Consider the following 26,000-nt stretch of genomic DNA (forward strand, 5'->3'; position numbering starts at 1 on the left):
GTCCTTGGGTGACTGTCCAGGCAGCCGTTTCTGTCATTTCTCACAATTTTTGGAAGTCACTTGCTTGCACTTCCTGCTTACTCAAGTAATAATATTTCCTGTGGGAGTCCAGCTCTTACTGTTCCCACCTTTCAAAGGGTTCTTAAGTGGAGGAGAGAGGAATGATAAAATATCAGATAGAAAGAGAGACCTAGATGAAGAGAAGAAACACAGAAACACAGGAACACAGGATAGCTTCGGGAGGGACTGAGTCAATACCCAACAGCCAGCATACAAAAGGGCTTTGTATAACAATGCCAAGGAGAGATGCAAAAGACCTCCCCCTTGCAAGATCAAAGCACACTGTATAGCCAAGTGTAGACCCTTCAAACACCTGGCAACCACACCCATGGTCAAATCATCCATTATGCAGCCCTGCTGGGTAAAGCAAGCCAAGATTCTCTGAACCTGAGTAAGTTCTCACTAGGAAGCCTCTGTGGGTCCCCACAATTTCCTTTTCGGGTCTCTGATGAAATTGAAGACTTTATAGTCAAAGTTATAGTTTCCCTTGTTACCAGATTCAGAAAAGAAATTCACTAAAGGAAAGCAAAATGTATAAGGTTGAAAGACATAAAGATAGTTTTGGTAATGCAAGTTAGAATAGAAAGTGAATTAGGTACAACCTTTTGGACTCACCAAAATAGGATAGATAATGGAATATTTTCTCTGAATTTGTCAAATGTTTATGAACTAGATATTGTTGATATATTTATTGCCTGTATATATTATATATAGTTATTGTACTTATTGTATATAGTTTTTCTTATATTACTTACAATCTCTTTTTTATTGTGGACATAAAGGGGAAATGTGGTGATATTTTCCTTGTGCTCTAACAAAGTTTGCTTGGAGATCAGAGTGCGGAACTAGCCACTAGTTAACCACAGAGGCCAGACAGGGGTGGTACACACCTTTAATCCCAGCACTGGGGAAAGGAAGCAGGAAGATCAGGAGTTCAAGGCCACCCTGGACTACATGAGATTGATTCAGTCTAAAAGAGAAGAGAAACAAAACTAGGCAGTGGAGGCACACTCCTTTAATCCCAGCACTAGGGAGGTGGAGACAGGAAGTGATATGGCTGGGCAGAGAGAGGAATATGAGGTGGGAGGAGACAGGAGCTCAGTCCCTTCAGTCTGAGGATTTGGCAGAGATAAGAAGTCTTTCTAGTGGCTGGCTCCTTTACTTCTCTGATCTTTCAGCATTTACCCCAATATCTGACTCCAGGTTTTTATTATTAAGAATAATTAGAATTTGCACTACCGTATTCTTAACTACTGAGCCATCTCTCCAGCCCATCTCCACACTTTTATCCTGTAGCAATCCAAAATAACTATTTTTATGTCTTATGAAGACAAGCTGTGTGTGTGTGTTGTGAGATATTTATAATCATGTGTAGATCAGGGAGTGCCCATGGAAGCTAGAGTTTTAGATCCCCTGGAGCTAGAGTTAGGGCGGTTTTGAGCAGTAAACAAAACTCTAGCCCTCTGCCAGAGTAACATATGCTCAACACCTCAATGTTATATAATGAGAGCAATCACCAACACTGTCAAATGCTCCTATAAAACTTCAATACAGAAGCCAGGGATGTAGGTTAGTTGGCAGGGTTTGTCTAGCATGAATGAAGCCCTGGGTTATATCCCCGGCATACAGAAATCAAGCAGAACTTAGCAGTCAAGAGAATTAGCTGCTCTTCTGGAGGACCCAGATTCAATGCCCAACACCCACATGCAAGCTCACAGCTGTCTGAAACTCCAGTTCCAGAGAAGCTGATGCCCTCTTCTGGCCTCCAAGGGTACTGCACACATGTACAAACACCCATCACATAAAATAAAACACCTATACACATAAAATAAAAATAAATAAAATCTTTAAAAGTACAATAAACATGTATTTATATTACATAATGTAAAAAGTTCATTAATATGATTTCAATTCTGTATTACAATTAACCTTTAACACCACATAAAAAGTTGTGGTATAAAAACAAAGGACAGCCGGGCGGTGGTGGCGCACGCCTTTAATCCCAGCACTCGGGAGGCAGAGGCAGGTGGATCTCTGTGAGTTCGAGGCCAGCCTGGGCTACCAAGTGAGTTCCAGGAAAAAGGCGCAAAGCTACACAGAGAAACCCTGTCTCGAAAAACCAAAAAAAAAAAAAAAACAAAAAAAAAACAAAGGACATCCTGATTACATGAAAAGGTCATTAAAATACCATTTTCTAACCATATATCTTTATGAAGTCAGATTTTTCTCAACATATGTTTCAAGCAATTTATCACAGGACTAAGTAAAAAACCTAGCTGTCTTCTGTCATGCCAGATTTTAATTAAAGACATCTAACAAGACCACAAAACAATGCTGCTCTTCTGTGACTTTTTTTTTTGAGACAAGATCTTATGACTATTATTGCTACTTTAAAATAATAAATTTCTCAATATTTTGTTTTACCTTCTTTTTAAGAGTTATTTTATGTGTATGGGTGTTTTTGCTGCATGTATGTCTATACACCAAGCGTGTGCCTGTGGAGACCAGGAGAGGGACTCAGATCCCCTGGAACTGAAGCTATGGAAAGTTGTGAGTTGGCATGTGGGTACTGGGAATTAAACTCAGGTCCTCTAGAGGAGCAGCCAGTGCTCTTAATCACTGAGCCATCTCTCTAGCCCATGTTTTAATTTTCAAAAGAGGAAACCACAAACAAAAGCCTTGTGGAGGACCAGAAAATTTGTTCAGCAAATAAAGACATCTGCTGCCAAGCTTGGCGCCCTGTGTTCAATCCCTAGAACCCACACAGTGGAAGGAGGAAATGGACCCCCTCAAGTTTTCTGACATCCACACTCCTGCAATGGCTTCTGTGTGTAAATATACCTCAATAAACACAAATGTTTAAAAAATTTTAAAAACAAAGGCTTTTTGAGTCCATAATTTTTTGTTTTTGTTTTTCAAGACAGGGTTTCTCTGTGTAGCCCTGGCTGTCCTGGAACTCACTGTGTAGCCCAGGCTGGCCGTAAACCTGGTATCTGCCTGCCTCTGCCTCCAAAGTGCTGGGATTAAAGGCATGCACCACCACATCTAGCTACAGTTTTTTTAAGGATATGAATTGAGACAAGAAGCCTGAGAACTGCTGACACAGGTCTGCATACTGGGCCGAATAGGCTATAGTTTCAGCTCTGCTGCTCCATAACTACACACTGCTCTTTCTTCTGTAAAGTTAAGAGGTTGGGGCCAGATGACCATTAAGTCCCAAGAAACATATATACTTTCATATTCTTTACCTTGAAGTTGTAGATTTCATTGTAGCAATCAGCACTTTTCAGAAACCAGGTTATATTCAAAGACAGATCACAAGGCTCTCCATCAACTATGGAAGAAGAAATACTTGTAAACACAAGAGAATTCCAAATGAAGCATTCTTCCAGCATTTTCTACTAATAGCCTATTTATTTTCCACCCTAAACTGAGATACTCAATATTCCTTCTTTAAACATAAGGAAATCAAGTCATATAAGCAAAAATAACTGTTCTTTCTTTCTTGGTGTTTATTCTGAAGCAGGATCTCATTGTGCAGCCCAAGCTGGCCTCAAATTCACTGCTATCTCTCCGTCTCAGGCTCCCAAGTGTTGAGATTACAGGAGTGAGCTAGCATGCCCAGATGCCCAGGCAGCCTTTAGATAATATCACTGCTCTTTCAGAAGTGGTACTGTAGCTAAGCAGGTTTTCTTTCTTTAACCCTTTTGGAAATGTACGTCTATTTCTGTGTCCCAAACCTCTAGATCTATATTGAGAAAAACCTGGGCATAAGGCAATCCTAACCTAAAACTAGACTTCTATTATTCAAGTATTTACCAAGCAGAACACACATATACAAAGGTTTAATAGCAGAGTGTTAGATTAAGAGAGAAATGGGAAAAAGAAATGGTCTAAGATCTTTTAAAAGGCCACAACCTTACTGGAGAAATACAGAATAATGGTATCAGGGATAGCAGAATATTCATGATTGTTAAATGGTTTTAACAGATCCACTGAGAGATATTCATGGCTTGGACTTGGAAAGTCAGCAAGAATTCGTAAAGGGGGCTGGAGAATGGCTCAGCAGTTAAGAGAACTGGCTGTTCTTCCAGAGAACTGAGGTTCAGTTTCTAGCACCACATGGTAGGTAGCACATGGCCGTCTGTCACTCCAGTTCCCTAGGATCTGATCTGACGCCCTGTCTAAACTTGATGCCACCAGCCTAGTTCCAGGTTCAGTGAGAGACCCTGTCTCAAAGAAATAAGTGGAGACTGACAGATATAGCACGACACTCAATATCCTTCTCTGAAATGCACAGGCTCAACCTATGCAAATACCTGAACACATATATACCATATTACATACACACATAACAAAACCCCACAGAGTTTGGAACACAGTGTTCTAAAGAACCAAAGCATCGGTCTGAAGATTTAAGAAGGTAAACCCAACTGTCCTGGGAGGTGGGACAAGATACTAGAGACTCCTCTGTGCAAACATGCCCAAAATAAACATGATGGCAGCGGGTGCAGCTTTGCTTGCCTGTAATTCTAGCACTTGGCAGGTGGAAGCAGGAGGATCAGGAATTCAGGGCCAACTTCAGCTACATGAGACTGTCTCAAAACAAACAAACAAATAAACCTATAAAATAAAAAACAAGTATGACTGCATTTAAGAATTTATTTTGGGGGTTGGGGATTTAGCTCAGTGGTAGAGCGCTTGCCTAGCAAGCGCAAGGCCCTGGGTTCAATCCTCAGCTACAAAAAAAAAAAAAAAAATTATTTTATTTCACAACAAAAGAAACATCTAATTAAAACTTCATCTTTGATTCCAGCTGTGGAAGAAAAAAATAAGGAAGATGCCTTATGTTTTGCAAGAATAAGAACAATAAGTATGACTGCATTTAGAAATCTACTCTTTTTTCTTAGATTTATTCACTTATGTGCATGTTTTACTCACATGTATGCCTGTGTATCATTTGCATCCTGGACCTAGAATTATGAACAGTTGCAAACCACCATGTGGGGTACTGGGAATTGAACCTGGGTCTTCTGCAAGAACAAGTGCTCTTAACCACTGACCCATCTCTCCAGCCCCAGGAATCTACTTTAATTCACAACAAAAGATGCAATCAGGAAGTTATAACCTATACCTTGAATACTAACACTTAGGAGGAGGCAGAGGCAAGCAGATCTCTCTATGAGTTCTAGGCCAGCCTGGTCTACATGGTGAGCTCCAGGCCAGCCAAGGCTACATAGAGAGACCCTGTCTCAAAAAGCAAACATTAATTAATTAATTAAAATTTTAAGATAATAAAAATAATTAGCAACAGAATTAAAGCATTCCTAGCTTTGTTTTAAACTGTTTCCTTAACTAACCCTTAAAAAAAAATGTTTTTTTAATTTTATGTGTGTTTGTTTTGCCTATTTTGTCTGTGTACCACTATGACCCTGATGCCCAGGAATGCCAGAAGAGGGCGTCAGATCCCTGGAACTGGAGTTACAAATGACTATGAAGTGGTATGTGAGTGCTGGAATCAAACTAGGGTCCTATTAGGATATGCAAAAATCTGGTCAGCTGAGAATGTATAGGAAAGATAGAAAGATTAACAGTTGACTACTAACAGGAGAACACAAGTAGATAGGGTATATTAGTTTCAAGTCAGAAAACAGGGCCAGCGAGATGGGTTAGGGAGTCTGTTAAAGAGCTGAGTTCTATCCCCAGGACCCACATGGTGAAAGGAGACAACTGACTAGCAAATTGCCCTGATTTCCACACATACACCATGGAATGCCTGCGTTCACATACAGAAGTGAGTGAATAAATAAGTGTAAAGTTTAGGTCCTAAAGAAAAGATTTGCTGGGAATTTTGTTGCAAATATAAAAGTAAGTTAAGTGTTACAAGACAGGTAAGACAATGTTTAGAACTTTAAATGACAAGCTCTGAGACAAAGAACATGGTCCCACCTGTGCTGTGGAAGTCACACACCATAAAATCAAAGACAGTAAATATGAGAAACTATAGGAATAACAAAAAATAAAAACAAAACCCCACATCAGATCTTCCACAAAACAACAAAATGTAGACATTTTTAATGTGGAGACTGTTAAACTTGGTAAAATACCATCAGGTCAAAAGCAAACTAGAAGAGGACTGTACATAACAGGAGTAGAGCCAAACCACCAAACTATGCTAAGCAACTAGATTCTTCCACTCCTCACAGCTCTGAGTAAACAGCCAGTAAACCAACCTCACAAAACAAGAGGGTCAATTGGTTCAAATCAAATTGAAGTCATTAGGAGATATTGTCGTGGATGTGGTGTGTTCCTAGCTTTGTTTCTTTGGCTGGATAAAACATCTGTGACAAAAACCAACTTAGAGGAGAAGGGAGGGGTTTATTTTAGTACAAAATCCCAGGTTATGGTCCTCACTGGAATGAAGTCTAGGTGTAGGGGACTTGAGGCAGCTACTCACATCACATCCACACTCAAAGGCAAGGAGGAATCAACGCATGCATTCATGCTGTTCAACTCAGATTCCTCTATTCCTACACAGTTCAGGACCCAAAGCTAGGGAATGGTCCTGCCTACATATATGTTGGAATGCCCCATATCAATTAACACAATTAGACAATCCCCTACAAACATGGCCACTGACCGACCTGATCTAGACAACCCCTCATTGAGATTCTTTTCCCAATTCTGAGCTGTGCTAAGTTGACAATGAAAACTAACCATCACGAGTGTATTTGTCACAGGAATCTGACCTACTCCGTTCACTCCCACTACAGCGTAAGCTCAATGAGAGAAGAGAATTTTTCAACTTTTCTAGTATCTACGAGTACTCAGCACACAGTAGTTATTTTATAACCACTTCTTAAACAAAAGAATAAAATAACTCAACTATGACGTTACTGTATTTTCAGGTAGAAAGGTATGTTCAAAACAGACATGAAACAATGCATGGTAGCCTATGCCTATAATCTTAGCACTTAAGAGCCTAAGACTGGCCTTGAGCTACCTAGTGAGACCCTGTTTTAACAAACAAAAAAGATCACACTACAATGGTGATCTAAAGTATTATCCCATCTCCAAAATAGAGCAACCCATGATCATTTGCTTCCAAAAATAAAAAAGTCTCAAAATTAAAAGGAGGTTTTAATACACACAGGACAATTTAGCTCCAGATCCTGTAGTTATCTCACTAGACAAACTGGTTTTCTTCTACATAATCCCTATTTCCTGGTAATATCCCTGAACTCGCTGTTCCTTGAAGCATTCAACACTCCCTTGGTAAACAAAGGATCTACTGAATATCTGAGCCAATGTCTGACAAGCCTAGAGCATGTTTCCAGTGAACAGCTAACAAGTACACAAGAGTTAAATCAGTGATACTTCTGACTCAGAACAGATTTAAAAATGATGTAAGCAGTCAACCAACAAAATTAAATACAACTAAAATATAATTAAATATAGTCATAATTTTCATACATAAACATATATATATATACACTCTGTGTAGCATTACAGTCAACATATGAAATCAATAGAGTATGTAATAAATATATAATACAAATATGTAATATAAGCTACATATAATAGTGTATCTATACATAACATAATAAACTGAAAAAAACGAGACTAAGACAATAAAAATTTATACAAGTATTCTGAATATTATTCACTGATAGAAATTTAGTTATACTAAATGTTTGTATCTAAACAGTGCCAACCTATTAAATTTCTAGACTTAAAATGTATGAAGGGGCTAGAGAGATGGCTCTGTTGGTAACTTGCTCCCCACATAAGTATCAGGACCTGAGTTTAGATCCCCAGCACTCACATTAAAATTTGATCCATGGCCGGGCGGTGGTGGCGCAGGCCTTTAATCCCAGCACTCAGGAGGCAGAGCCAGGCAGATCTCTGTGAGTTCGAGGCCAGCCTGGTCTACAAAGCTTCAGGATAGGCTCCAAAGCTACAGAGAAACCCTGTCTCAGAAAAAAAAAAAAAAATCATCCACGCCTGTAATCCCAGTGCTGGGGAGAAAGAGACAGAAGATCCCTGAGGCTTGTTGGTCAGCCAATCTAGCCAACCAGCAAGCTACAAGTTAAGGGAGAGACCTTGTCTCAAAACAATAGAGTAGACAGGAACAGAGAAAGATACAAGTAATTGACCTCTGGGTTTCATATGCATATACACACATAAGCTTCTAAGTTTAAGAAGCTCAAAAAACAACGAAATTTAAAAACTCACATTTCAGTAAGATAGTAGTATTTCTGAAAAGAATCTTTCCAAAACTAAAATAATTTTTCCCCTGCAAAGATAAAAGAAAGATAGTTAGCATCAGGGCATTTTGATTTTCAAGACAGAATATGAATACCTAAATTTATAAAATATTCAAATTAATTTTCTTAATCAAAAGGACAACATCATTTCTTTTAGTGAAAGTCAATCACATCCAAACTACTGGCTCTTGCCCCTCAGTGTTGTCATGAATTCCTCCCCAAAGGGATAAAGCTGGGACTATACATGGCAGGCTACCTCAGATTTCAACTCAACCTAAAAGCATCACTGTAGAGTTAAAAAGGACACAAGCTCCAATGCTTACATCATGGGATGTGCAGTTCCTTTTCTTTATTCACTAACCGTTCCTCAGAACAACCAGGCATAGCGTTCAAATAACCTTTGAGCAGTTTTTACTTTTAAATTTAAAAGAACGATTAATCATTTCAGTAACAAATAGACAACTATAATTCAAAACTCAGAAACCTTTGCCAAAATGAATAAAAGCTGCAAAATTTGCCATGTAAATGTAGAGTGAACAGGACAAAAGCAAAGCAAGTCAACACAACAGCTAATGGTTTTTAAAGGAGTTCTTGCCAAAGTTTGGTTTTTGTGGTTCAAAATACTACTCTGACTCAAACGAGGTCTTAAAACTGAGAGGGGAATAGGTCAACGTATCAGTTAACTATCCAAACGAAAGACTATCCTTACCACATTACATTTTAGAACTGTTCCATTTGGCCATTCCCATGTCAAAATGCATTTTTTTAAAAAAAAATCCCTATGTCCCCCTAATCACAAAAACACTTCGAAGTTTAAACCAGATCAAGCCTTCTCATCCGTAGAAATATTTTTACAAAAAAATAAATATAAAACCACTACAGTTAAAAATAAGGACTCCTATTTACAGATCCCTTTCATGCAAGCCTAGGTTACTGGATTTTGTGACATTCTAGCTGAAAGAGAAACTACTATGTACCTGTGCATCAAGTTTCTCTCAAGTTTGGCGCTGAAAGTTCCCTACTTTCCCGGTGAGAACCCACTAGGCTCTCACACGCCTTCTAGCTACAGCAAACAGCGCAGCTCTCAGCTCCGGGCAGGTGAGACCCTGTCTGCACGGCACACTCTGGGTATCCCACCCCCTTTGGAAACCGACTTTCCTGAGACCATCCTGGACCCCTTGGGCCACCGTAGCCCCACCTCTCATCCCCCTCCAGGCTCAGTAGGGACTCCAACACTCACCGACGGCATCGGAACGTGCCACTTGGATCTATCTGCAGCAGACACGGGTGCTGGTCCTGCCCCAAAAGACGACAATGGGAACGGCGGCGACCCCAAAAGAAGAAAAATGACAGGAGACACCTGAAGCCACGCAGCTACCGCCATCTTCACAGCCATGAAGCGACTACCCAAAGCATTGAGCCTGCTTCCGGCTGGCTAGTCCCGCCTTCTTCCGGCTTGTCCCACCCTCTTCCGGCTCTGCTCTGTGGGCGGGATTATCCGGGTCCTTGAAACTGCGACTCCTCGACCGTCGGAGCGCTCCCAAAACTTTGTGCCTACTGCGCAGGCGTCTTCCTGTCTCGAGCCAAGCGTCGCCTCGGGGGCGGGGGGGTGGGGGGGGAGTGAACTAGCCAAACCTTTTGAGGTCCGCTACTTCCCTCTGTCCTTCCTACCATTAAAGGAGTTCAGTGCACCGTCAAGTCTCTGCTCCTCCCGCTTCTTCCGGCTCCTCATCCTTTCCAAGTCAAGGTCAGGCGCCGGTCAGAAGTCAGCAGAAGCGCGCACACTGGATGCATGATTGACATCCAGTCGTGAGTGCGCCGGCTGTGGAGCTGAGGAGGCAGAGCCTGGAATTTGGCAGGGTTGGAGTAGAAGCGATCCATGAGCTTCGAAGTCCCCTTTAACTCCGAAAGACTGTAGGTCAGCGGCAGCAGGTTGACCGGCGACGTCAGCGTCCAGCAATGATCCAGATGGCGCTCCCTACCCAAAACTAAAAGTGGGGAGAGATCGGGTCAGCTTTCGGTATTATAGAGCGACAGCCACTGAGACAGACCCTAACTAAGACTGTCTTAGTGCTTCCTGTACTCACGCTCTGGATTTTAACCCCTAGGGCTCTTTGCGTGCACGCCTCCTCCGCCAATAAAAGCAAGGTTCATCGGTCACTCTCAACCAAGATAATTTATTAAGTATATCCCTGTAGACGCGCTAGTTTGCGCCTGAGAAAATCCCAGGAGAAAAGGTCAGGATTTGTCCCCCGCCCCTTAAACATCTGGAAGGGACTCCTATTTTCTATAAATCTGACTGTGGTGAAGTCTGCTTGTTACCTTTTTTAAAAAGACCTCCAAAGGCTGTGGCCTGAGAGTTAGGAGCTAGGCAGAGTTAACAGCGAAGCCATGGAAGCAGCTGAGAAAGAGGAAATCAGGTAAAGACCAATTGCTCCCTCAGGAACTGACTCCTACAACAACCTTTCAGTTTGAAGGCTTCGCTTAATGTTTTAATCGCACTTCCTTGAATGCTTGGTATTTGCTTCAACGTTCTTTCTTGCTTCTGCAGGGAGTTGGATATTGTTAATAGCTAACCTCTCAAAATATTTCCAGGAGGGTTAGATAACTTTAAGGCAGTGGAAAGACTGCCTTCCAAACTCTAAGACATGGATCTTAAGCGTGCTGCATCCCACATTTAGGTGATTGCATCTATTCCTGTGCCGTTCCACAGCTCATGGTTCAAAACTGGAAAGGGAAGACTGCAAGGTCTCCTAATGTTTGCACACTTGATTAAAATAAGCAGTGCCAAAAAGCCGAGTTTAATGCAGGGTTTCCTTTTTTTTTTCCACGATAAAACAATTTCTTGACATGGCTAAGTGTTTCTATCTGTCCAGGCCTGTTTTCATAGTTTAGCTTCCTTCAAAATCATGGACATGCTAACTGCAGGTGCAGGAAGCCACACCTCTTTACCAAAGCCAGTGCGCCCCTCCCCCTGGTAGCTTATAGTTGTTTTAACCAGAGGAAGGCTAACTGAAATACATATATATTCAAGTAGCAATGTACATCTTCTTACATTTTATTCCAGATGCAATTCTTCTGGAAACTTGGTTTTAAAGAACATTAATCTCTAGATTGTTGGAATCCTCCGGGAAGTTTTTTCTTCTTCTATGTTTGTTCCCACTCTGCCTCTAGCACCTGGCACATACCTTTCTTAGATGATTTCGAGCTTTATCTTGTGGTTACCTGTTAGACTTTAACAGAACATTTAGGCACTCTATGTCTTCTTCAGGTCTAAACTCTCAGGAAGTGTATGTTCTGAAAATACTTTGCTCTTTAAATAGGTGAGTAGGTTGGTTGTTTGGTTTGGGTTTAGAGTTCAGATTTTAGTGTTGTGGCTGTTATTTTAAAAGCTCCCTGCCTCGTATTTGGCAGTGCCCTTTTTTCCATGGCTTTCAAACCAAGCCCATGAAGATGTTTTGTTGTTCAATTTGGTAGTTCTACAAAAGGGCATTGTTCTACAGCATACATACGGTTGCCCCGTGAAGTCTTAGGTTACAGCAGCGGCGGGGTTTTGCGATGCAGAATAAATTCCAAAAGTTTATTTTGCACATTTATAGTATAATTAGGGAAGGTACAAAAATTGAACTCACAGATCTTATGTAAAATATATTTCTTAAAATGTCTTATTTAGTGTTGAAGATGAAGCTGTGGATAAAACTGTCTTCAGAGACTGTAGCAAGATTGCTTTCTATCGGTAAGTAAATCTGTCACCCAGAGAACATTCCTCACAATGTTTCCAAGTTAATTCCACTGTGCTTTTGAGAACTGAGGGGCTAAGAAGATGGTCTTTAGGAAATCTAATGAATCATCTTACATACTACTATTAAAGAATTTAAATTGTATTTTTTTTGTCTTGGTTTTTCGAGACAAGGTTTCTCAGTTTATCCCTGGCTGTCCTGGAACTTGCTCTGTAGACCAGACCGGCCTCCCAAGTGCTAGGATTAAAGGTGTGCACTACTACCACCCAGCCTGTATTTTATTTTAAAATCTAAAGCATTTTTAAAATGTGTGTCCTTTCAAAGATAGTATACTTACCTGGTTTAAATATCATATAAAATGATACATATTGAAAATATTACTCCTACCTCTACTTCTCTATCATCTTGTCCCTTCAAGTAAGCATATTTATTAATTTCTTATATATTGCTCCAGTATGTTTTGTAAATACATATATTCTTCTATCACCTCTTTCCTTACACCTACAAATAGGTTTCTGTGCACAGTGTTCTGTGTCTCCTTCCCCCTGCTTTATGTTTTAGTCTGGAGGGCTTCCACTTTAGTACATGGAGGTCCCCTCTATTTTTGTGCTCATGGTATTCCACTGGGTAGATACACCATAGTTTATTTTGTTCTAGATCCACTCGCTGGAGCCTAGGGTTGTTGTTTCTTTTTCATCTTTTGCTATGAGAGCACCACCATATCCTATACTGCAAGTGATTTGAAAGATAGATTTTTAGGAGTGGAGCTGGAAATGTGGTTCAGCAATAGGGGACTTCCTTGTCTTGTGCAAGGCTCTGGGCCTGATCCTTAGCACTAAAGAAAACAAAACAGCAAAAACAAACAAACAATTAAAAACTAGGATTTCTAGGAATTTTGTAACTGAATTAAAGAGTAAATATACTTGAAATGTGTTGACTATTGATAGAGTTCCCTCTGTGGGGATCTTACTTTAATATTCTATGAGGTTATTAGCCTAGAAAAAAAAGCCTTTAAAATCATTTTTAAAACACCTACTTTAGTGGGATTCATGGCTTAGTTGGTTCAAGAGCCTGACTTATATCTACTTTTATGCGATTCTGAACCGAAATCATCAAAAATCATCAAAATGAATTTTTTGTTTATTTGATTAATTTGTGTTTTGTTTGTTTGTTTGTTTGTTTATTATTTGAGACATCATTTCACTATGTCGATCTGACTGACACTGGACTCTAACAACGGCCTGCCTGCCTCTGCCTTCTGAGTGCTGGGATTAAACATGGTGCTATGCCATCATGCCCAGAAAAAAAAAAGTTTCATATATTTTTAAGTTTCTATTTCAGCCATTCTCTATTCTAGAAGAAAAAAAAAATGATGCCATTTTAACTCAAAACAGTTACCTTAGAGGGAGGTAGTAAATGCCCAATCACCTTGTTAAGCCTGTAGCCCACACTCAATTTCCACTAGAATCTATTGAATTACTATTAAAGTTCCATTTCATGAAAAGGAGGAGAAAGTTTAAGTTCATGAAAAAGTTTGGGATGGGGAATGGCTTAGTAGGTAAAGTACTTGCAAGAAACCCTAAGTTTAATCCCTAGAACCTATTGTAAAACTACCAGTCCTGGGCACTTGCAATCCCAGCACTTGGGAGGCAGAGACAAGCAGGCTTCTAGGCCAGCCTAGCCCACTCGCCTAACCCCATGCCAGTAAGAGACACTGACTTAAAAAGATGGACAGTCCCTAAGGAATGATACCTGAGGTTATTTTCTGGCCCCCACTCACATGTACATATACCTGTATAGTCACATGCACCTGTACATGTACACACACACACACACACACACACACACACACACACACACACACACACATGAAAGAAAGAAAAATGCCCCACTTTCTCAATAAAGAAGACAAGATGCCATTCTTGAGCAGTATTACGTTGAAATTAATATTATTTTAGCGATAATTTTATTAGAACTCTAGTAATGTATTTGTGGTACTTTATAAGAGTATCGATACTGTCTATGCCAGTCACTTATTGTGATAGTGAATTTTACTGACATTGACATGATGATGTGGTCTATTAGATGCAGACAAGTCACAAGCAGTTCTCATAGATCTGTATCCTTGTCCTAGTTGGCTTTTGATTGCTGTGATTAAAGACCATGACCAAAAGCAGCCTGGGGAGGAAAGGGTTTATTTCATCTTATAGACTCCCAACCACAGCCCATCACTGAGAGAAGTCAGGGCAGGAACTCAGTGCAGGGACCTGGAGGCAAGACCTGAAGCAGAGACCATAGAGGGGTGCTCCTCCTGGTTTGCTCAGCTACCTTTCTTATGTCACCTGTGGTGTCACCCACAGTGGGCTGGACCCTCCCACATAAATAAGTTAATCAAGAAAAAGCTCCCACAGACTTTCCTACAGGACAGTCTGATGGAGGCATCTTCTCATTTAAGGTTTCCCCTTTCCAAATGACTCTAGTTTAGGTTGACAAAACTAAACAGCACAATACTCTGTATCTGTAGGCGACAGAAACAGCAGCTCTCCAAGAAAACCACCTACCAGGCATTGTTAGGCTCAGTCACAACAGAACAGGACAGCACCAGATTCCAAATCATCAGTGACGCAACTAAGGTGAGTTGGAAGAACGATTTACTTTTGTATTTATTGGAGATGAACTATATACATTTTTTGTTTTTGTTTTTCAAGACAGGGTTTCTCTGCGTAGTTCTGTCTGTCCTAGAACTCACTCTGTAGACCAGGGGGGCCTTGAACTCAGAGATCCGCCTGCCTCTGCCTCCTGAGTTCTGGGATTACAGGCCTATGCCACTACCACCAGGCAAATTATTTCTATAACAGCTAATTTAAACTATCTATGCCTCAGAAGAACTTTGTTAGAGAAGAAATATGATCTTTTTACACACACACACACACACACACACACACACACACACACACACACACTGATCCTATATTAATTAATTCTTTTTGAGGCAGGGCTCATGTGGCCCAGCTGGCCTCCAGCCTGCTGCTCTACTGAGGCTTTTCTAACTCCTGATCTCCTTCCCCTAACTCCCAAGTGCCAGGATTACATGCTTCTGCCACCGTACCCAGCTAATCCCACCTTCATAGTGATGCGAATATTGACAGATCACCTGTGTATCACATGTTTTTCTAGAGGTTTTACGTGTGTTATTTCCTCTTAACTCCTTTTCATAATGCATCTAAGACATACACTGTATTGTCCCAAATTATCAAGTAAGGAAAATGAAATCTAGGAAGACACTTGCCCAGTGTGACATAGCTGTATTTTTCTGTCTTTGACGGATTCTATGAAAGATCCATGTACTTTCTGGCACTGTAATGTAGAATACAGTTTCTCATGAAGCCTGAACAAAGGGGCAGATTTAGCCAATGTCCAAATTTCAAATTTTAGGTTGCCAAGGAACAGATAAGAGAATTATGTAGTAGAAAACCCAAGACATGAGTATTCTGCCTCTCATCTGTTTCCCACCTGAGCCAATCCACATAGTTCCTACAAAGTAAAGGAATTATATACAGTAGGATGTCTTAAGGACTTTCCTCTCACCTTTCAGTTCATCACACTACTTCATCTGTGGCGCAAAGATGGGTCAGTTACACAAGTGTTTTGAGCTGGACCAGAAAGTGAGAGTGCACAAGCCACCTGAAACTCCACTCCAGCCCTTACTTTCAGTGTTCCTCCCCTTCTAAAGGCTCTTCAGCCTTCTTCTTCTAGAGCCTCTCAGACCAATATGAATTAACTGGTATTTCTTGAAACAGAGACGTAGTTCATGAAGGCTGTGGCCTGGGTCCACTAACCGCTTACAGGGTGGATCCTGTTACAGACTGCACTCACCGCCTCACCGTTTCCAGGTCTCAGACATCGACTCTCAGCTGACAGTCCTGTGACGTCTCCTCGGGACCCGCCACAGCCCCTGCTTTATAACGCTTTACTGGGGAAACAGCGAACGGGATCAAAGCCATCCCACAGTGTTGGAGGAGGGTTCTCTAAGACCTTAATTTAGAAACTATTAGTGTTCAGCAAACTTGACTCTCAAAATTTAGGGAGTCCACAAGAGGCTTCCCAGGAATCTTTGGGATTACCACCAGATGTCAGGAACTTTCTTGTCTTTTTTTTTTTTCTGATAATTTTCTCATCTTCCTTCTTCTCTTTATTATATCTGACTGCAGCAAGTTGTAGAGGCCATGATCTGGAAATAAAATCCTTATCCATCCTTGGGGAGGCTTAGTGCATAGAACCTCTTGAACAATCCACTGTCATAAAGATGCCAAGGCAAAGAAAATGAGGCAGAATTACTTCAGATACCAGTAATAAACCAAAACTCAGTTCTCAGCACTGCTTGACACCAATGCAGTGAGTGCCAGACGCCTGCACATGCCTCCTGAGGGTACAAGAGATCATTTTTTTTCTCTTTGGAGAGGCAAGGCAATTCAAGTCAGGCACCAACCAGAGCCAACAGATCTGGAAGTCCTCCAAAAAGAAGACTTTACAGTGCAGAGAGCCCCCAGAGAATAGATCTAAACACAAGACAGCACACGGCTCAGAGGGGAACCAAGAAGTCTCTCGAGAAAGAACAGATCATCTGCAGTGTTAGCATCAAAGCCCTCAGGACTCAGAACTTTGTGGATACTTAAAACACACTCCACATTCGGTATTGGAAATACCTGAATATCAAAGCTGGATAGGAATCTGTGTACTGCAATCTCAAGCAAATGTGTCTTTTAAAAAATCACCCTAAAATTCTGCTTGACTCCATTTTAATGTCCAAGTGATGTGTAGAGTTGAGCTAACTGGTAGGGACGTAGAATTCCATGTCCTCTGTTGGTTTCAGAGGCAGTGAAGATAATAATCTTCCAACAGTAACCTGAGAAGCTGTCTGTACTTTATAGCCATCTCACTGCATAGGAACAGGGTCAAAGGTTATTTCTAGGCTGAGACCAATGCATTAAGGAGATTGCACATCAGTTATCAGTGTGGTCCAGAGATTTAAAGCAAGCTGCATGTATATGTGCACCTGATAAAAATGATAGCTTTTTTCTCTCAGGTTCAAAGAGATAGAGTCCAAAATCCAAGAGGATCATATTCAGCTCACAGCTGCAGTTCTCAAATTGCACGGAAGAGGCAGATTCTGACAAACCAGGAGCTCCTTGTGCCCGCCTGCCCAGCTGTCTACCCCCACACGCTTAAAGCCTTAAACAACTGACTTCAGAGTTAGACGCCTTGTCGTTCTGGAAATCCAATTCCTTCCCCCAGAGCCACTCCTAATAAGCAACTAAGAACAGAATCAAGCTTTATTATTAATATCGTCTTAGTTTGCTTTGGCTGCATAGCAAGATACCATAGACCAAGTGACTTAAACAACAGATGTATCTCTTAGTTTCCAAGGTGCCAACACTCACATCGGGAAATGGCCCTCTTCCTGGCTTGCAGATGGCCATCTTGATCCCACATGACTGAATGACACGGGCGAAGGAAATTCTGCTCTTTTCTTATAAAGGCAGTAATGCCATCCTGAGGACTGCCCCCATGAGCTCTTACAAGCCGTCAAAAATAGTACGTTTGTAAATGTTCAATAAAGAAGCTGTTAGAAGAAAAATTTAAGGAAAATGTTTGGGAAAGTGTTCACTTTTAAATACTGTTCAGATTTGATTTTTCCCTCCTGCTGTTACCAGCTTTTTGCCTTGAATGAAGATGTGACAGGGGCTGAGCAGCAGAGAGCTGGTCTTTCGGTGCCTACACAGGGAAATGCATGCTGTCCTCTGCAGCGCCAGCAAGGCTGACCGTACTAGACCCATTGCTAACTTTGGGGTTCTCTGCTGATCTGGGTAGACATCTTGTAAACATTTTTACTTTCTTTTGCAGTCTGTTATCGTGGTCGCACAAGAAATGCTTCTAGCAGCTTCTTTGAGGATCCAAGTATATCTCTAAGCCTCTGTATGAAGTTACTCCTTCCCTCCTCATCTAAGCAGGATTAAAATGAGACTTTGTCAGCAAGCTGCTCTTTAGCAAGTAATGTTTATCCTGAGTGGCCAACAAGCAGTTAATTAGGAACTGGCCAAACAGAGCCAAACCTGAATAGGCTAATTGCCCTCTGGAAATGGGCTAAAGGAGGTCACCATTGTTCTCCTTAGAGATGCTTGCAGTTATCACAAATAGCTGAGACTATCTAAAAAAAAAAAAAAAAAAAAGCAAAATAAATAACACGATATAATACACAAACAAAAAAGCTGGAAAAAAGCTTAATTGTATATCTGGAAAAGGAGTGTGGCATGCTTGGGCTCAGGCTGTAATGCCACTAATCACAGCAGCTTCCATCCGCACCAATGAAAGCTATTGCATAACCACTGCTCAGGGTTTTTGCTGAGTTACAAGGGAGGCGCTATTCCTCCTCCTGACCTAATTAAGGACTGCTATTACAAGATCTAGAGCAGCCCTCCAGAGAAGCTGGAGGCACGCTCATCTGGTGACCATCAAGGCTGGTCCCAAGCTCACATGAAGGGTTCCACACGAGAGCCAGGCCTGCTGGAGCAGAAGGGGGTGGCTTCAGCAGCGTCTCGGTGGCAGTGTTCTCCGCAGCTGGGGTGTAGTTTCCACAAAGCCTTTCCTGGGTTGTTTGAGGCGGCTGCTGTGCCATAGTGACGGCTGCCAAAGGAGGGAATGTCCCAGTTACACTAAAGGACAGTTGGGCAGAAGGGAAAGGTTAGACAGTTACCAACTAAAGGCTCGAAACCGGGCCCCCCAACAGCTCGCTTAGCTTATTTAAAGAAAACAAACAATACATTGCTTACAATAAAGGCCCATTGTTTAATTTGTTTTGTTTTATTCTGTTTACAGTCTTAACATTATTTGATGGTATTTAACTCATAGACAGAAAACATTAGGAAGACTCTGAGCCAGGGTCATCTGGGTGGAGAAAGAGCTTCCACTGAAAGCATGCCTCCATCAGATTAGCCTGTGTTGTGGGGCATTTTCTTGATTAATGACTGACGTAGGAGATCTCAGCTGTCTGTAGGTGGTGCCATCCCTGGGCTGGTAGTCCTGGTTCTATAAGAAAGCAGGCTGAGCAAGCCAGTAAGCAACACTCCTCTATGACGTCTGCCTCAGTTCCTGCCTCAAGTTCCTGCTCTGACCTCCTTCATGGTAGACTGTAAGATGCAATGTAAAATAAACTCTTTTCTTCTGTAGTAGTGTTTATCACAGCAATAGAAACCTAACATATTCTCCTACCAGCTCCTGAAGGCCCTCTTTAAAGCCCCCCCTCCCCCTGCTCCCCGAGAGACTTCCCAGGCCTTCTTCACCTCGCACACATTAGTACTCCCTTTCCTATTTTGCCACTAAATCTGTATTTGTACTTTGATCTCGGTTTATGTAAATTTTATGTAGGTATTATCTTCTCTAAATTGCAACTCCTCTAGGAGTTCAGTGGTTGCAATCTTACATATAAAATAAATATTAGTTGAATTAAAAAGAACCATGAAACTATATGTCTAGCTTGGGAGAGAATAGATCATTTGAGTTTCAGCTCTGTTTGTATTTGGGCATTTTCAAATGTTGGGATTCTAATGGCATGCTCGGGACAACTCGCATTTGTGAAAAAGTAAGCAAGGAAGCAGAAATTAGAATCAGTTCTGTAACAGTCCTGTATTAGAATGACTATGGATGCACCTGCAGCCACAGCACTAGCTCTTCAGGACAGTATTACCGACACTGTGCCCTGACTGCTCCTACAGTCCCAGAGGCAAGGTTCCAGTCACATGGCTTTTCAAATGCTGCTTGATGTTTTCCATGCTGCCTGTCTTCTGATTTCCCCACGTCATGCCGGTTACACTACATCATGTGACCTTTCCCGCTGAGCCTACATCACAGCAGACAGTCACAATGTCCATACCCATGTATAACCAAAGCTCAGCAGCATGCTTCGTGAAGAATTTGCAGCAGAGACTAGTATGATACACTGGCTAAAGACTTATCTCAAAGTCATCCTCTGATCTAGCTGCTTCATTTTGGGACCCAAGTCCAGCCATTTCTGTTCCTGTGGGGTTTCCCCTCTTGCTTTGAATTTTATTTTTCAGGTTTACTCTCTTTGTAGTTCTGTGTTGTTTCCATCCCTCTTGGAAATTTTTACCTAAATTTCCCAGCCCCATGAAAAAGTTCCCTAGAAGTTTATTATTTTTCCTGGCTGTAAAAAAATCTGTTGATTTTAGTGCAGTGAACCTCATTTCACCCACGCTTAAGAACTGTAAAGATCATCATTTTTCTCAGTTCTTTCCCTGAGCCTGTTTCTTTCATCTTTCATTCACCTGGAGCCTGGTAACACTGAGTTTAACGCCCAGACTCTTAGTACATCTGTTTCTTTCATCTTTCATTCACCTGGAGCCTGGTAACACTGAGTTTAACGCCCAGACTCTTAGTACATCTGTTTCTTTCATCTTTCATTCACCTGGAGCCTGGTAACACTGAGCTTAACGCCCAGATTCTTAGTACATCTGTTTCTTTCATCTTTCATTCACCTGGAGCCTGGTAACACTGAGTTTAACGCCCAGACTCTTAGTACATCTGTGCCTGGTCGGTCATACGTTTCAATTTTTTTCAAGTCCGATTGCAGCTTATGCAATTATCCAGTTCAATTATTAGTGGAGACCCCTTTCACTCTAAAGATCCTGGTTTGGATAAGCCTACGTTTACCTAGCCACAGACACACAGAAGATATTTCTTGTGCTACAGCCATAACCAAGCAAGTACAAGCATAGATTTGGGACGTGTCCTTTTTACTGCGAGCATTCTCCAGTTTGCTTGGCCTATACTAATTTAAACAAATGCTTTCCTAATTGTCGTTTGACTATTAGAATAGATTATCACGGAGGTAACCTGTTTAAGCTAATCTCACGCCTCTGCTCCCAGACTCCTCTCCTGGCTGAAGTTTATGGTATAGAGAAAAACATTTTCAGACTTAAAATCAATGAAGAAACCCCACTGAAACCAAGATATGAAGTTCCTGACGTCATCACCAGCAAGCTAGGAACTGTAAGGTAAGCCGAGGGGCAGGCTCCATTATGCACAAGCTCAGCGTGTTCTTTAGTCAGACCTTGAATGCACCCCCTATTCTGTGTGTTCAGAGTTATAATCAGCTAGTTTCAGGGTTAGTAGCCACTCATCTGGGGATACGTTTATAAATTTTCTATGTTACCTATTCTGTTTTTCTTTATCTCCCATTCCAAAACTGTCTTGTACCTCCGAATGAGAGACAGAAATTGGGCCTGCTCTGTTTCTCACCAAAAAAAAAGAAGAAGTTTATTATGCTGAGTTTGGAACTAAGTAGAAGAGAAGCTATTTAATTTGCCCATTCAGATTAGCACCATGACTCAAGAGATCTAATACACTAACTCTCCCAGTGATTTATACAGCTAGATGGACTCACTTTTAATTAAGGATAGTCTCAGAAGCCTAACATTTAATTTTACTTAGAGCCAGAGATAAATTAATGATCAGTATCTAGGTAAAAAAAAAAATCTCTAGGGATTAAAGTATTTTTCAAGTACCTGCAAAGTTTCCATCAGTTTTCCGCAGACATTCGGGTAAAGCATGATTTGCTTTGCCGGGCAGCTCTTGTTGCTCTGTCAGTGAAAGAATGTAAGGTTAAGACAGATGCTTTAATTTGCTCCAGAAAACCACGGTTATCAATAGGTAGTGAAGATTATATAAACATTGTGTGATAAGTGTCACTGTTAGTTCTGCTTGGGTGCCGACTACTTTCTAGGGGACCTTGAGCTACCAACATCACTGAAACATTGAAAGCAGCCTTTTGCCCTCTCCAGACCCCTTTCTACCTAGAGTTTCTGATGTGATTCCCTTTCTGCCCTTCACATGTACTTAACAAAACTGTTCAGTACTGTTGTGCCTAACTACATCTGGCAGCTGCCGATGGCTGTAAGGCCACTAGTTAGGGCCACGGGTCCCCAATCTTCATATTAGAGCGAAGATGACATGACCCTGGAGCCAAGCAGTAGCCACAGTGACTTCTGATTTCTCAGCTTCCTGAGTATAGCTGAGACAGAAGTTCACTAACGGTCCATTTATCCAGTTTCGTGCTTGGGAGCTTTACTGCAGAGCTAGCCTGAACCCTACGACCTAAACCCTCCCAATGATGTTCTAGACAACCAGTTCTCTTTGGTAGGTTATGTATTTTCTACTTAAAATAGCCAAAACTGTTTCTGTTATTGACAGTCAAGCCCCGGTTGACAACAGCAGTTGGCATCAGAAGTGGGTATAAGCAACTGACCATGGGTATGAGATTAACTGGCTGACCTAGCTGACGGCGAAGGCGGTGAAAACCTGGCTACCATTAAAGGATAGAATACCAGTGTTGTGAGCAGAATTGTGTCTCCCTGTCCCCCAAATTCAGATGCTGAAGCCCTCATCCCCAGCACCTCAGAACACAACTGTATTTAGAGATAGAGTAAAGCAATAGTTGGGTTAAACTGGGAACATAATAGTGGGGCCCTAATACATCATGACCGCTGTCCCTATAAGATGAGGAAACTAGGGTGACACATGCACAGGGACACTCACAGTGACAAGGCAACCGTCTGCAAGCCATGGAGATAGGCCTTATAACAAACCCACCTGCTAACAACACCTTGGTCTTAGCTTTCCAGAACTGTGAGAGAATAAGCTGTTATTTAAACCCCACCCCCACCCCCACCCCCGGCCATGGTAATTTGTTATGATAGCCCAGTGAACTGATACAAGCAGGGATAAACCACAGCATTCTGTGCTCTTGCTTAAGTTCTGCTGATAGTCAACCAAAATAAGAGGCTTACTGAAAGCAGACCAAGTGGTAGGAATATGGCACCTTGTGCCCCTCCCTCAGAATGCACGCCTCTGAGCCTCTCTGACATGAAACAACAGTCTCAGTCTCTAACAATGGCATTGTTAGAAACTACCTAGTTTCTATGGCTATCTCACGTCTCGTCTAGCTACAGAGTCTCTGTAGCTGCAAATGCAGACTCAGAATTTTATATTTCAGGTTGCTGAATTAAATCATAAGCTGAGTTCACAGCCCACTCAGATCTGTGACTTAGCGCATTGACTGCAAAACTTATTCTAAATACCCAAACTTCCAAACTTCATTGAGCCTTCCATTCCAGCAGAGACCCCCCTCCTCCTGCTCCTTCTGTGAATGTTTCTTAGGTGCACTCACACTCCACAGGTGTGGTTGCCTGAAAAGGGCAGAAAACGAGGTCAGAGCCCCTGGGGCTGGAATTACAGGCAGCTGTGATCTGCCAGCTCTGAGTCCTCTCACAGCAGTAATCGCTCTTGAGCACTGAGCCATCCCTCTGTCGCCTCCCTGTTCCTTCACCATCCCTGCCAGGCCTGAGCATTGACTAGACCTCGACTGAGATAGACTCTGCAAAGGGATTTCTGTGTTCCTTACGCCTCATGGTTATCGGCCCTCACTGCCTCCTAACCTCCAGAGAGCCTGTTACGGCCAAGCTCGTGAGAAGAAGAGTCGCCTGCCTGAAGAAGTGTAAGATTTCCATAGTGCCAGTGAGAGGCTCAGCAGAAACAGGCGCTGCCTCTACTTCTGATGACCTGAGTTTGGTCCTTGGCTCCTGCAAGCTGTCCTCGCCTCCACACGCACACTGTGGCACCCACACACCCCGACACATACACACACACGGCACACCAAGTAGAACTGTCATAGGTAATTTAAAAATGAAAAATAAATGAGACTATTTAGATTCTGTGTGCCCAAGTGTTACTAGACATTATAGACAGAAATGATGATGATGGTGATGAACATTTGTTCGCATTTCCAACCTATACCAATTACTTTGAATGTATGATTTCACTTATTTTTTTCCAAAAATTCTATTAGTTTTTAATTTCATTTATATCTCTTAGGTAAAGAATTAGTCATAGAAAGGTTGACTAACTTTGTTACCTGTGGTTATGAAGTATGTGGTAGAGTTATGTTCTGTCCAAACTCTTTTCTTTCCTCTCCATGATGGCTCCCTGCTGTAGACCTTACCTGTTGTCTGTCACAGGAAGGCTGATTTGCTGGCCAACCCTCTGAGTTACAGATCGCATAGACTTGTGTAAGCCTGTAGCAGTTTATTTATTTTTCTCTTTCTGGTTCATTGTCCAGGCTGGTCTCATGCTCAGGGGATGCCGGCAGCCTGACACTGACCGATGGAAAAGGAGATCTGAAGTGTCACATCTCAGCAAACCCATTCAGGATAGACTTGGTGTCTGAGAGCGAGGCTGTGATCAGCATCAACTCCCTGGGCCAATTATACTTTGAGCACCTACAGACTCCTTGCAGGCAAAGGTATTTGTAGACATCTCTTGACCCTTGAGGACCTGCCTTAACCAATACCAGCTGCCTCAAACCCTGCCCCTCCTGCCTTGCAGGCTGAGCTTTCTTCCTGCTCCCTCACACACACAAAAAGATTTTAAAGGTGGCTGAAGAGCTTGTGTAATACATTTTTTGTTATGCTATTTTTAATGTTTCTCAGTTAAAAAAAAAAAAAGGTGAAGAATGTGGTGGTTTGAATAAGATGTCCCCGGGGTCTCCGGCATTTGAATGCTTGGTCCCCATTTGGTGGTGCTGTTTGCGGAGGCTTAGGAGGTCTAGCCTTGCGGGAGGAAGTATGTGACCGGAACCAGGCTTTGAGAGTAGAAGGACACACACCATCCCCAGTTCACTTTGTGCTTCCCACTTGTGGTGCAAGATGCAGCCCTCAGCTCCTGCTCTAGTGGGTCATGTCTGTCGGATACTGCCGCCACTCCGACCTCATGGACTCTTACCGCTCTGGAATCCGACACCAAACCAACTTTTCCGTCTCCGAGTTGCCCTGGTCATCGTGTTTTATCACAGCAATAGAGAAGTAACCATTAGAAAGGCTGTTTATATGATAATGACAGAGTAGTTGGCTTTTTAGGTATTTTTATTTTTTCCTTCTTTTCACTACTTCTTACTTTTCCCACAATGAGGACATATTACTTTTATGATAAATAGTAAGATTTTCCAACGCTAACATTTCAAAACAAAAATAACTTGCAACTTAAAAAAAAGTTATTGTGTGGAAATAAATAATGCAAAATGTTTTCTGTGGACCACATAATCACTTATTCTGATGATAAAAACAGCAAGTATAGACTGGGAGATTTTAAACCAACACTTGGTGAAAATGGGAGAGGCCTCTCTTCCAGACCATCCCAGTCTTGACAGCAAGCGCCTTTGCCCACTCAGACATTTTGCTGCCCCTACTTTTTTTCTTTTTCTTTCTTTCTTTCTTTCTTTCTTTTTTTTTTTTTTTTTGAAACAGGGTCTTGTAGCTTAGACTGGCCTTGAAGTTCCTATGCAAGCAGCAGTGACTATGAACTTCTGATACTCTGCCTTAGCCCTCTAAATTCTTGGATTAGTTATGTGCTGCCATTGCCAGACCTATAATGATGTCATATTTAATAAATTAAATGATAGAATTTATGAAGACTTGGAAATGAGACTCTTTGTTACTGCATTAAATCCTGCCAGTCTTCCCATTGGCTGAAATAACTTTATCTGTGTTTAAACAGAGCTACCCAAGGGAACGAGGAGAGTGCTCCGGCTGACACCTCTCAGGTAATTGAGATCTAGCAAGTTACCCTTGATCTTCTTTAACACTCCTGTCAACAAGTAGTGGATTCTGCTCCCCTCTTCTCCAGAGGGGTGCTTGGTATATAAAAGGGGATTTCTTGCTGTAGTCTGTTTACTCACCTAAGCATCTTGGTCTTTTTAGTGGGTGTGCGCATGCCAGGAGTGGAAGCCAGAAATCAGTACTGGTGTCTTCCTCAATTATTCTCTATTTACCTTTTATTACATTTCATTTATGTGTGTGTGTGTGTG

The 26,000-nt window shown here is 41.8% G+C and overlaps 2 protein-coding genes across 11 annotated transcripts in view; one reads left to right on the forward strand and one right to left on the reverse strand.

The window, feature by feature from the left end:
* The window catches only part of Tmem87a (transmembrane protein 87A), a 50,283-nt gene extending 40,560 nt beyond the window's left edge, over positions 1 to 9,723 (reverse strand). For all 9 annotated transcript variants that reach the window (XR_006071381.2, XM_042275998.2, XM_042275996.2 and 6 more), the window contains exons 1-3: positions 9,568 to 9,723; positions 8,296 to 8,356; positions 3,309 to 3,394 (exon numbers count right to left, since the gene is read on the reverse strand). Coding sequence is in view for 8 of the 9 variants with exons in the window: in XM_042275998.2 (XP_042131932.2) it covers positions 3,309 to 3,394; positions 8,296 to 8,356; positions 9,568 to 9,723 (303 nt within the window). In the remaining variant the exon portion in view is untranslated. The remainder of the gene's footprint in view (positions 1 to 3,308; positions 3,395 to 8,295; positions 8,357 to 9,567) is intronic.
* Positions 9,724 to 10,223: 500 nt separating this feature from the next.
* Positions 10,224 to 26,000, forward strand: part of Ganc (glucosidase alpha, neutral C) — a 58,324-nt gene continuing 42,547 nt past the window's right edge. For both annotated transcript variants that reach the window (XR_013050685.1, XM_042275993.2), the window contains exons 1-6: positions 10,224 to 10,747; positions 12,001 to 12,063; positions 14,592 to 14,700; positions 21,011 to 21,138; positions 24,258 to 24,440; positions 25,691 to 25,736. Coding sequence is in view for 1 of the 2 variants with exons in the window: in XM_042275993.2 (XP_042131927.2) it covers positions 10,719 to 10,747; positions 12,001 to 12,063; positions 14,592 to 14,700; positions 21,011 to 21,138; positions 24,258 to 24,440; positions 25,691 to 25,736 (558 nt within the window). In the remaining variant the exon portion in view is untranslated. The remainder of the gene's footprint in view (positions 10,748 to 12,000; positions 12,064 to 14,591; positions 14,701 to 21,010; positions 21,139 to 24,257; positions 24,441 to 25,690; positions 25,737 to 26,000) is intronic.

The sequence above is a fragment of the Peromyscus maniculatus genome, chromosome 4, assembly GCF_049852395.1.
Source record: "Peromyscus maniculatus bairdii isolate BWxNUB_F1_BW_parent chromosome 4, HU_Pman_BW_mat_3.1, whole genome shotgun sequence".
NCBI lineage: Eukaryota > Metazoa > Chordata > Mammalia > Rodentia > Cricetidae > Peromyscus > Peromyscus maniculatus.